Source organism: Convolutriloba macropyga, chromosome 9 (genome assembly GCF_964194025.1).
Source record: "Convolutriloba macropyga chromosome 9, txConMacr16.3, whole genome shotgun sequence".
Lineage (NCBI taxonomy): Eukaryota > Metazoa > Xenacoelomorpha > Acoela > Convolutidae > Convolutriloba > Convolutriloba macropyga.
In genome coordinates this window covers 4,363,367-4,376,130 of record NC_134476.1, presented here as the reverse complement: position 1 = coordinate 4,376,130, position 12,764 = coordinate 4,363,367, and the positions used below count along the sequence as shown (strand labels likewise).

Below are 12,764 nucleotides of genomic sequence, written 5' to 3'. Positions count from 1 at the left end.
GAAGTTGACGGCTGAATGCATTCGAAATTGCGCGATAAGCAGATGTATTATTTTGCTCCTATCAGGAGAAATTTAGTACATTTTATTTTGGTGAGTTCTAGTGATTCGACACGCCGAAAAGGGTGAAAGGCACGGAGAGATATTTTGTTCGGGCCCCAATTTCTGGGTGCTGGAGCTAAACGTCAGTTAAACTTTCACCTGAGACCCAGCTGGGCGAACAGAGTGTTTTTTGTAGATAAATAAAAGTAGTATAATTGAATGTGACACACAAACGTACATGCGTACTTAATTTGTTTCAAATGATTTGGCGTGTTTTGTTATAAAGGTAAAGCTATAGCTAAAGATGTTAAAAATTTCTTGATCTCAACGAATTTTGAAGCAATTATTTTAGTCGTCTTGCAGAAATTTTGATTGGCAGTTCTTTGTTCTAGAACTTTATTCGCCTGCTTGAACTTTTTCTACTTTTAGAGTGACTTTTCTATGCATTTCATCCTGTTTTTTGCGTGATCTAGATCTAAATTGCTCTCATTCAAACTTAAGCGCTGTTTACCTCTGAGAGTTCAATCAAAAACGCAACCAACTCTAAATCTTGAGCTCTAAAGCAAGGTCTAACGACATAGCAGGGCCCCGCTTACCACGACTCAGGGAGGAAGATTTAATAGTTCTCAAACGAAGTTTAAAACAGTTATTTTAGTCCTGTTGCTCTATTTTATGCAAATTTTTATACGACCAGTTTTTGGACGACCGTTCTTTGGCCTTCGAAAATCTTTGGGTTTCGAGTATGTAAACTATTCAGATAAGAAATATAGGCGTGCCAGCTTGATTTAATAGCTGCGGTAGCTGAGCTTGCGTGACGTCATTTTTCATTCTTACTAGAGCGAGTTTTATTTGTTCATTTTGCGTGATTAACTTATTAGGTTAACGTGAATTGCTTCACTGTCAAAAAGACTTTTCGTCTCTCTCAAACTAATTTCTACTTGCTTTAATTGAAGGAGATGAGGTTTGAAGAGTATGTATCACTCTAAATTATGGTTTTGTCGAAAAGCAACAACGCATTTGTCATAAAATTTCTTCTAAATAATAATAATAATAATACGAAATCCCAGCAATTAGTAAAAACAAAACTCTAATTGCGTTTCCAGTCTTACTTTTAATAGCCGCCGTCAGCCTCTCAATGACTATTGTTTAGGCGCTCTCCCTTTTTAATTCGCTTTACCTTTTAATCACTTTTTTCGTTTTAAGTCACAATTTTCACGTTTGACTTCTGACTTACTTCACTCACTGTTTCAACTCAAATGGATTTCAATTTTTTCACGCATTGAATTACGCAATGTAATGAATACTGTCAAAGTCAAAAGAGCAAAACCAAAAGAGACGGGATAAACCGATAAAGCCCGGTCATTGCGTTTATTGAGAACTAGGTTATCAAAATTCATTCGAGTGTTTGCTAGCTGATATTGGTATCAATCTTATTTGCTTTCAGTTAAGAAGCTGAATCAAGTATAGTTTTAGAATCTGAAATTTGTTGCAATTATATTAGTGCTGTCGGTCTTTTTTAATGCAATTTTCGCTTGACCGATTTTTTCATCTGACCCATTTGACTTTTCGTCCTCAAAAACGAGATAAACATGTAGCGCCCAGCGGGCATTAAGTGCTCTTATAGCCTTTCAGCTCACTAGTTAGTTTCCAAGTATGCAATTCACAGAAACTGGTTTGGAGAGTTATACTTATGGTGTGAAGGGCAGTTCTTACAGGTTGACCCCCCCCCATATCAGCATCAACCCCACTCTCACTTCACTCCCCAATCCCCACACATTCATATCGTTGAGCTTGTAAGGGCCTCGTGCAGCCGAAAACCGCCCTCTCGCCGTTGCCCCCCACCCACCCTCCGTTGTTGAATTTCATTGGACTGAAGTATGCATAATACATAAGCTATGCATATAAAAGAAACCTATTTTGATAACCAGGCAGGACTTGACTTCGTACAAATTTACTTCGAGTTTTTTTAAGCACTGAATATTTAAGACTTCTAAAACTAATTCAGTTGTTATTAATGAATCGTGTTGGGATGGGGGATGCTTAGGACAATTTTGATTGTGTATTATTAAAGTAAAATTAAATTTGATTCGTTTTGTTTCGCTTGTTTTGTTGCTATAAAAGGTTTTGAGAAGTCGACTACTTCCGTCAGGTTTTGAAAATAATTGTGTTTTTGTTTTGCCGGCTTTTTCCTCGAAATCGATCAAAAGTCAACTTGTCGTTGACAGTTGTTATGCTTATCATTTTTGAACTGATTATAGTTCTCACCTTTCAATCCTGTCATGCTTCCAAAAAATAATGAAGTACCTATGATCTTGAGTTTTCTGACTGGTGTCTTCTTATGTCATGTCTTTTCGTTTTTGAAGCATAAAGGTTCGGCATAAGACTGGTATCTCGTCCTCCAAATTTAAATTTTGACTACTGAGATCTTTTTAATTCCTCTCGAACGAAGTTTGCAGCAATCATTGTAAACATGTGTCTTCGTTCAAAATTTTTGCCTGAACGTTTTGACTGACTTTTACGCCCTTTATATTTTTTTGCGTTTTGCGTGATCCAAGTTTTTTTCATTCGAAATTTTAAGCAATGTTTGGTATTTGAAAGAGATTGTTGTATTAGATGTATGGATTGTTTGTGTGTTTTAGTACAAAGAGTACGAGGCAGTTGTTGTGGATGACAGATACGAGAAAGAAATGGCAAAGAGACGAGCTGAACAGATGGCAGAGGAGTTCAAAGCTTGCAATGCGGTAGGTAACCTAACCCTAACCCTAACTCCAACCTTCTTTTGAAATTCTCGATTAATAAATTTTGTAATTTCAGCGAAACAATAAAAAGAAAAAAACAATTTGCTAATGTGAAAACAATCAACCATATATTTTGACCTTCTATTGCAATTTGACCATAAAAAGTTTTAACCACTGAGTGCCATTTTTGTTCAGCTGTGTCATTATCCTAATCGTTCTGCTACTAAGGCATCTGCTACTGACTATCATCATTACAAAATTTCTAGAAGGTTTAGCAGAAAGTCTCCTGCTGATATTCCAACTCTTTTAATAATGAGAGACTCTAATTCTATGAGGGACAATAATGCGAAGGACGAAATATATTAAAAGATCTTGATGAAGTTTTGATTGAGACTTGCGTTTTCTGGAAAAACTAAATAATTCTGTTTTTGAAAATATTTGATATTCAATTTTAGTAATTTAATGATTGGTAAGGAAGCTCATGTTCACACAATTTCTGAGAAAAGCAGATTTCTTCACTTCGTAAAGCGAGAATTTCTTAAAATCGGAATATATAAGAGGCTCATCTCTCCTATATACACTCTGCTCTTTTTTAGGTTAAAACTAATGCTTTCTCGCAACAACAATATGGCTTTCAGCTACTGTTATCATGCTACTGAAACGTACGTCTGAAAAACAAAAGTCAGGTAGAAATGCCAAGTTAAGAGAAAAGACCATGTTGTTGGGTCTACAGAGAGCCCATAAGACAGTACATATGTATTAACTACTTGCTATGCTTCTCAATTTGGGCTTCACAGGGCCATTCCACAAAATTGTCCTCCCGAATATCATATAGGAGTCAGAGCGTTAGAATAGGTATTCAGTTATTGTGGACAAAAACTATTTAGGTTGGTTTTCCGCAGGCATCTGCTCTGGGGTATTACTTCTCATTTTGCCCATGAGGTTACTCAATTTTCTAATGACATTCATTTGAAGCTGCTTGCTGACGGCAAAGCTCTTGTGCAAAAAATAAACCAATGTTGAAAGTGTCAGATTGTTCTAAGTGACGTTCTTTTTTGGTTGAGCAAGCGAAACAGCATGACCAAAAAACAGTGGAAGTTCTTTCGCAAAGGAAAAACAAGACGGATCAAGAGACTTCGATTCAGTTTATTTGAGTTAATGAGCGGAACAACAACCGTATCCGAAGCACCTTGTCGCTGCTATTGAGAAACAAGTAAATTTTAGCGAGTCTAGTGGTTCACTGAAACGTTGTACAGTTTCAAAAGCTTTTTTGTTGTTGGAAGAAAATACTGACCCTTTCGTATGTAATGTTTTATTGTATGTACAACCGTTTGTATTTAAAAAGTGTATGTATGGTTTAACAAAAACGGTACAACCGATTGCTATGTATGGTGTGGTTTTGAATGGAATGGCTCAACAGTTTTGGAACCTCTAGCGTTGAAGCGTTTGGTTGGAATCATGTGCTGATTAAGAAAAGCACGACTCAATTCGTACTGTGAGAGAAAGGAGCGAAAGCAATCATAATTTAACTGTAAAAAACTGCTTTTGAGAGGAATTTTGATTTTTAGAATTGCGCCTTGAGAAATCCCTTTGGACCAAAATCTTTTCGATAATTACACGTGTTGAACTTGAGAGTTTGTCAAAATCGGAGAGAAAAAGGAGAGAAAATGTACCCTCAAAACGATCTGTTAACTCAACTGGCTGTATTAGAACGTCTCTTAGCGTTAGGATAACACTATTTCTTTATATCAATCTCCGGTACGAACCTAACTATGAACAAGTGCTTATAGAAACTGATGGGCAGAAACAAATTCGAAAGGTTTCTCTAGGTGTTCAGTGGTTCATTAATTTAAAAGCTGACCTAATCTCAATTTTTAAATGATTTGTACAATTTTGGTACATTAATTTGGTTCCTTTGTAACTTCGTTTTATTCTTGTTTTTGCTGTTGCCAATATTAAGTTGTGAGATATATGTATATATATAAAAAAAGCACCCGCAGATAAAATTAATCTTCGGACTGTTGCGCAACTTCATTTGCATGCACACGCAACAAGCAAACATTTTTGATTCAAATTATTAGTATTATACCAGAACACTTAGTTATTACACACCTGGTATACGAGTTAAGTCTTTTGTGGAAGTTTGAACCAGGCGCCCGTGCCAATTATAGTAAAAATTCTTCAAGGCATCACTTGACTAGGCTTCTTTTTTAGCTTATTGATGACCTGTCAGATCTGAGTGATGAGTTTGTTTTGTTTTAGATTCGGAGAATCATTTTTTACGAAAAAAAGGCAGTGTATACAATATTAAAATGCAATTATTTAATAAGTCTAAGTTATAAATTCTAAAAATAGTTTTAGTCTACAAATAATCCTTTGATTTATTGTCCATTTTTAGACGTTTTAGAGTGATTAAATTGACTAATAGGGAAATGAAAAATAGATCACATTAACTGCTGAAGTTGAAGTAGGTGAAATGACTATCTCGATTTATAAGGGATTGAAGCCGTTCAATTGTCTAAGGTTTCATTCCTTTTCTTGGATATTGGGAAGTGAACCAGCCCCCAACCCCCCCCCCCCCACCCCCCACCCTATAAAAAATGAACTATCTATACTGTGTACTTGTTATTTGACGAACTCCTTAGCTCCTTCATAGTGTTATATAAACACTGTAGTCCTAATCCCATCCCACCCTTAGTAGGCTATCTAAACTGGTTCTACTTCTTTTCACCCCAATTCATTTAACCCCTCATATTTTAACCCTGTATTTTTTAACCGCTCTATCATTTAACCCCTATATCATTTCACCCCTCTATCATTTCATACCGCCAACAATAAAGGCATATTTAGTCATAATTAAGTAGATAACTTAATTCTATGTTCGGTTGTGATAGTTTCATATCAAGTCCCACGGGCCGCTAAGGCATGGCCATGGCCCGCGAGGCATGGCCAAATGACTATATTGCTAATTAAATAGTCCTTATTTTACAAAAGATTAAAATCGGGGTGAAATGATAGAGGGGTTAAATGATAGAGGGGTTAAATGATGGAGGGGTGAAATAATCGGGGTTAAATGATAGGGGGTTAAAAAAATAGGGGTGAAAAAGCGGTACACCATCTAAACTATAGTTTGAGTGGAAAATGTATTGGTTTAAACAATTGATCACTCATAAAGATGGAGAATTTGAACGAGGGAAGAGAAAATGATCGAGATCGTACTAATTTGGTCTGTCTAATTCAATTCAGCCTTCCTCCTATTTGTAAATGAAACTACATGATGCTCTGGTAACCTTCCACTCAAATTGGTGGAACTGAAATTGTTAATGGTGGAACTTTGTCAACTGTTTCAGTAAGGACAAAATTTTGCAAACGAAGATTGCTGAAATTGTATTAGCTTTTTTGCGGGTTTTGCTTCTTAGTAACTTCGACGTCTTTCGAAACATACTGATCTGCCAACAAAAATAATATAGTAACATAATTCGGATTTTTTTTGCACGTGCCATATTTTTACACGATCATTTAATATGTAATGGCACGTGCTATGTAACGGGGGGGGGGGGGGGGGGTGTAATGCATGGGGGGCACAGACGGAAAAGGTTCCGTAATTCATTCAGCATCCCTCCGAGACGATGGATGAGGAATCTTAATTCGTTTGACACCAATTCCTAAATAGCGTTCATCCTAAATATGAATTCCTCCAAGGGCGACCTGTTAATGTAGTGCTCTAGAAATAATGAAGAAATGTTTATATGACAGCATTTAAATTTGAATGACTAATCGATTATAATTGTTTAGATCCAAGCTTGGTGGCGAGGTTGTATGGTTCGAAATCAAATCGGACCTTATGGCAAGAAGAAGGGCAAAAAAGGTGGAAAGAAAGGAGGGAAGAAAAGCGGAGGGGGCAAGAAGAAGTCGGGAAAGAAGAAGTGAACAAAACGATCAGATCATTTATCCTAATTCAGAAGTTTGAACTTTTACAATCTAGCTCAAACCGACTTAAATTTCTACCTGCCAGAGACTGTTTTGAAAACAGTTGTTCACTATCAATTCGGTAAAAAAAATCAGATTAGTGTAAATTTCAAGAATTGACAGTTCTGTTGTAATCATGTATATATGTATAGAAGTTATTTTGATTGGATATCAGTTTTATCCAATTTTTAAGATTTAGGTTTTGACCCAGAGGCCCAACTGAAAGTTAGAATCGAGTATAATGAAATGAATTTTTTTCCAGAAAACTGCTGTCAATTTGGTTTTTGTTGTTATGATTATACTCCAATTTTGAGAAGGTGAATGCTGGGAAAGTATTTGTCAATGAAGAATACAATTTCAAAAACAAACGACAGTTCTTGGTCTACTTTCATAAAATTGGTTTAAAATTCAATTCTGCTAGAAAAATGGAAAGGTTAGCAGTTGCTCCAGAAGCGCGCTGAAAAAAATTTGAATTAATCTTACGACTCAAGAGGAGTATCGGTATTCTTAATTGCTCTCGAGCAAAGTTAGTGGCAGTTATATTAGTCATGCCGGGCTTTTTTGCAGTTTTTGTACTGCTGATATTTCATCGTTTCCATCCGACTTTTCTTCATTATAAAAACGAGATAAACAGGTGAAACCCGGAGGCCATTAAATTAATGTTGTTCTCTGTTGTTGAGTCTTTAATAGTCTCTAATAAATAGGCAAAAGTTCAAAGCTGTTGAGACATAAATACATTGTGGAGGGCGGTGCTTGGTGTTTGACCCATACTTAATTCACTAACACCACCACCCACACCCCAAAATAAACCCACACGCCCCTCTCGCCTTTGCTTACCAGAGCGACCTGGTAGATGACCCCTCAGTTATGCTTAAGCTTGCCTGTCTAAGCAGCAGCTAGCTACTGACGAAGCCAACTGAGCTGAAATCCTAGGGTTGAAATTTACAAGAAATAGCAGATATAAATTTGTAATTACTATTTGTTGGTAATTGAAAAAAAACTTGAAGGATTCACTAAGTTTCTTACATAAAATATCTTTTAAAGCGCAACGTATCGTTCAAGTCGAATAAAGTTAAATTGTTGCAACTGATTTTAATTTTACGGGGTTTTTCACGATGTGTGTCTGTTAATGGCTTGTACTTTGCTGAACAACTCCTTTCGAACGTTGGAAATGAATTTTAGAATAATCAAACAATCATTTTGTTTTTATTGTCCATTAGCTGGGAAGTTATGATAATGTTTATGGTGAAAAGGCAATTGGAATCCCCCTTTACTGTCCGGACTACCCGTACTTCACTCAATTTTGTATCTTTTCCCAGCCTATCAAATGCCCCGCCATCTGTCAATTCATACACTGCTCACATGCTACTAAACTTAGGATGCTAACTCCCTCTCAATTACCCATACTACGCCTGCACCGCATAAACAATTATATCGACTCCGACTAAACATCTCCCCCCGTTCCCAAATGCCCCCCCCCCCAATTGGCGCCCATTTTCTTCAAATACTATTGCCACAAATATAGTTGTTAATATTGAATCCGAGAAACTTTGTCTTCAAAAACTGCTCAAGGATAGTTTCAGGTAATCTTGCATTGTTTTTTTCTAATGTACAGTTCGATATGTCTTTGGAAGTTGTTGGTTTCAGGAGCCTGACATCTAAAATAGAATCAAGTCTCTGACTGTACTCAGAGAAAAACGTTACATGCACTACCACCAGTTCGACTGAGAGCTGAAACCAACCAAAATCAAGGTAGAAAAGTGACGGTAGCATAGTTTTGAACCATTTTAAAGGTCCGGTGCAGAAAGTGTGTCCCAGTTTGGCTTCATTTTTGTGCAACCCAATTCCCCTTCACCAAAGCCCCTCCCCTGTTTCTGAAACACTGCCCCCACCGACCGTATTCGGCTAATACTGAAGATCTGCCATGTCATATTTTGACATATCAGCCTTGTCCGCGTTTGCAAACAAGTGTGACGACGTTTTGTTACCACTTCTCGCGTAGAAGAGATCTGCTTAAATTGTGGACACTAGTGACAAAAAAATGCGGACGAACTTTACAAAATTGCTGCATCACTGATGTCCAAATTTCACGTTTTTATGTTATCAGTGTCCGCAATTTGTGAGCAAGGGTATCCTCATCACTGCACTTATAATTCAAACTCAAAACTTTGATAGAATGAAATTTTATTTACCCCTCAGTACATTTAGATAAAGAGCAGTAAATAAATCCCACCTGAAGTTAAATTCTGAAACCTTAATTAATGTTCAAATCTTTGGCGGATCAAAACTAAAAATACCCCCTCACTGCAATTGGATAAGAAGAAGAAATTATATCCCGCTTTCCTCCTTTTATCAGTTTTAGAAGTCTTGACGGAATAAAATTACGTTAGCGCGGATGCTAGTGATATAAATTTATGGATAACAGGGACATAGATCAATCGACTTTTCTCGCTGGTCATCAGATTCCGCAATCGCGGATATCAGTGACGAATCCTCGTAATTTTGAGAAAATTTGATTTAATTTGCGTTATTGGCACTGTTATCCGCAAAAGCTTATAAAACCTAATATTAACACATGGGGAACGGGCAATGGTGACATTTGCTCTCATTTTCACCCAAAAACAAAGGAAATAATTCATCGCTTAGTTCTTTAAAAAAATGATTTTCCTACCAGTCGAGTTTGCTGAAATTTGGGACTCAAGAGCGAAAGAAATCGCCCTGTCTGATGTACCTTAGAATAATGACTTTTACACTCACTAACTTATGTTACACTCATTCTCTAACAATTCTAAAAAGATAATAAAAACTCAGGCCCAAAATGAAGTTAAAAGGGTTTTGACGCATTATGAATGTTCTCAGAAAAGTCTGACCAATTTTGGCTTCGCTAAATTTGGTTGCAATCGGTTTTTTGAACTATCCCTCAGATTTTAGGTGGTTTCAAGTGGTTTCCAAATTTCAAGTTGATTTCTAATTTTGGACTTTTGTTCATGTTATTACGATACTTTGGTTCTCTTCCAGAGTAATCTGGTTATGTTTTTTTAAGTTTTTTACTGTTGGCTTTTGATATCAAAAGAAAAGAAGTGACGGATGACTTAATTTTGCCAAAAAGATTAATATTGAATACAGAGAAGAAGATCAATTACGTACTCAAGGACGGTCGTAACGAGGGTCACTGATTTACACATTTTATGATATATTTCCCAACTAATTAATCCAAGATTCTCAGGACAAATTGTTTTTATTTTTCATCAGTTAAAATTATTGTATTGCTTAGCTTCTCAGACTACAAATTGCATAGCAATTGCTTGTGTCCTATATTGTCTTGACTATTGTCAAAATTTTGATTAAATGTGAATTTTTGTTAATGCAAACCTTTGGTTTTTTTCCAGAGTCTAGCGGCTAATATTTAATTGTCGAGGAGCAATTCTTTCGTTCATAGATTGAATTTCGACTTTTTCCATCTTGACATTACTAAACGTTATGCATTAACAATTTGATTACTTAGTTTGGTTTTAATGTAGAGTACTAAGTAAACAAAAAACATTTATATCTACAGTCATTGGGAAGGTTTTGAAATCCAGTTCCCTCCAAATTCTATACTTCCATGCCACTTATCTTTACCTTCTCCTAACCAACACTCCGCCTCCCGCCCAAACCTTTCCCCATCTAAATTTGACACCAACAACCCCCACCCCCAGTAAAATTTGTATTTTCAGGACTTCAGAATATTTTTAGAAACTTAATATTAATTTTTTTGTTTCTGTTTCACGTTTTTATATACATGAGTCTTTACTTTTTAGCTTTATTAATCTTTTGTTTTGATCAACAGACTTAGTTTGATTAATTGTCTTTGAGTTTTGTTGACTTTTCTTGTGATTAATTTTGCGTCCTCAAACACCTTAACAGTTCTTTGATTCGCTGACTGTTTTAAATAGCTACTCTCAATTGGTTGCAGTTAATTGAAAAATTCTCTGATTTTTGATCTTTTTTAAAGTTCTCGTTTTTCATTACTTTAATTCTAAAAGTTGTCTATATAGAATCTCCAATGGCACAGCATTATAAAAACCTCTGTACATTTTACTCTTCTGCAAGTCCCGTTTAATCCCGCAGCACAAAGCCTATCTTCCTCGCTGACTGAAGAAGGTAAGAATGAAATCAAGACGCCGGCCAATGATTCTTTATTTCGTTACGTTTGTCTGTTTAATTGCTCTGGAAATAATTTGAAGCTATTATTGTGACCGTGCGTGTCTTTTTTATACATTTTTTTGCTTGAATATATTTGCGCGTCATTAGAAGGTTGAGAGAGAACAACCTAATGTAAATTGTGCATAAGATAAGCTGGACATAGCTTGACAAGAAGCTCTACTTGTTCAACGTATACTTGGCTAGAGAAATGAAGCCTTGAGGAACAAGAAAGAACGTGAGAACGGGTTATGAGAGACGCCCAAGTTCGAGAGCTTAAGACCAGTTGGTGTAATTGGGTAGCACACTAGGCTTGCAAGTAAGAGATGCTGGTTCGAATCCAGTACTGGTCCATTTTCCCAGTAGTTGAACCTAAATAGACCCCCTAACAGGTTATGGGCCCAGCAATTTTCTAAGTCATAAAACTAATTTCTAAAACAAAACTAATTTGTTGTTGACAGTCATAATCCTTTTATGCTTAGTACCTTTTCATTTCACAACTGTTTTTGCCTGCTCAAACTACGATGGATCAACAGACAGTGAAGCTGCTAACCTACACAGGAAAGGCACAATACTTTCCAATCTGGAGCACACGATTTGTGGCAATGATGCAGTCGGAGGGACTCTACAAATCACTACTTGGGACAGAGGAGCAACCCAATGAGCCTGCACCACTAGCCAATGGGGCGAGCAATGATGAAAAGAAGAACCAAAAGGTGCTGAAGGATGCATATGAGAAGGAAGTTGCGGACATCAAGGAGAAACGGAACAATGTGTGGTGCCATCTGGCAATGAATCTAGATGCAACAACCCTTATGCTGATGAGACATGACTGTGTGGGAGATGACGGCATCGGAGATGGAGCAAAGGCTTGGAAGCTTTTGCAAGAGAGATTTCAGAGTGTGGAGACGCCGAGTGTTGACTTTGGTGGCACAGCTTGCTCGACTGCAGCTCGAGGATGCTGAGGATTTGGTTAGCTTCTTCATCAGAGGACAGGAGTTGCTCACAAGACTACAACAAGCAGGGGCCGCAGTCTCAGAGACCCTCTTCAACGCCTTGGTCCTCAGTGGTCTTACAATGAGGTATGAATGTTTTGTTATACAGGAAAGCTTTAACCGGCAACGAACTTCACAGAGTTGAGTAAAAGGCTGCAGAACTTCCATGAGAACACAGCACAGAGGCACAAGGGACAAAGTGGTTCAGTGGCACTGGCAGTGAAGCGTGACTTCAAGAAGGTACCCAAGAAAGGAAACCGCCTTGTGTATGGGATCCCTGAACACTTTGCCAAGGACTGCAGGAGGAAGGAGACTGCACAATGCAGCAAGTGTGGTGAGAAAATTCACCTAGACAGGGCATGCAAAAGAAAAAGAGATGGAGGCAAACATGAGTCAGTGGCAATGGGTCCAACATTGGCTTCATCAGACAAGGAATTCTGGGCAGCTCTTACATAGTGGAAGACAGCAGGCATGCTAGTAGACAGTGGTTGTACAGATCACATAGTGACGAACATCGATGCGTTCTTCGACTTTGTGCCCATTCAATTAGTGGTCAGAAAACCCAACGGAGAGGCTTCCAGAGTGGTGGGCAGAGGCTGTGTGAGGATCAGCATACCCTCAAACAAAGCGGAGTTCCAATGCAAACTCAGAAATGTTTTGTGTGTGCTTGACGTATCTTCAAACCTCTTATAAGTCTCAAGATTTACGGAGTGGGGACAAAGCTTCACTTTCGAGAAAAAAATAGCTGCATGAAACTCCAGAAGGGAACTCGGGTAAAATAACACAAGAAAATAATTTGGTTTACTTACCTTGCAGCGTTCTAGAAATCAAGATGAGTTCC

General features: G+C 37.4%; 1 protein-coding gene across 1 annotated transcript in view; it reads left to right on the top strand.

Annotated features, from left to right (window-relative positions):
• Nucleotides 1-6,915, top strand: part of LOC142345572 (dynein regulatory complex protein 9-like) — a 216,791-nt gene extending 209,876 nt beyond the window's left edge. Inside the window, exons 10-11 of the mRNA XM_075397676.1 lie at nucleotides 2,679-2,780; nucleotides 6,573-6,915. Coding sequence (XP_075253791.1) covers nucleotides 2,679-2,780; nucleotides 6,573-6,707 — 237 coding nt within the window. The 3' untranslated portion in view covers nucleotides 6,708-6,915. The remainder of the gene's footprint in view (nucleotides 1-2,678; nucleotides 2,781-6,572) is intronic.
• The last annotated feature ends 5,849 nt before the right edge of the window (nucleotides 6,916-12,764 follow it).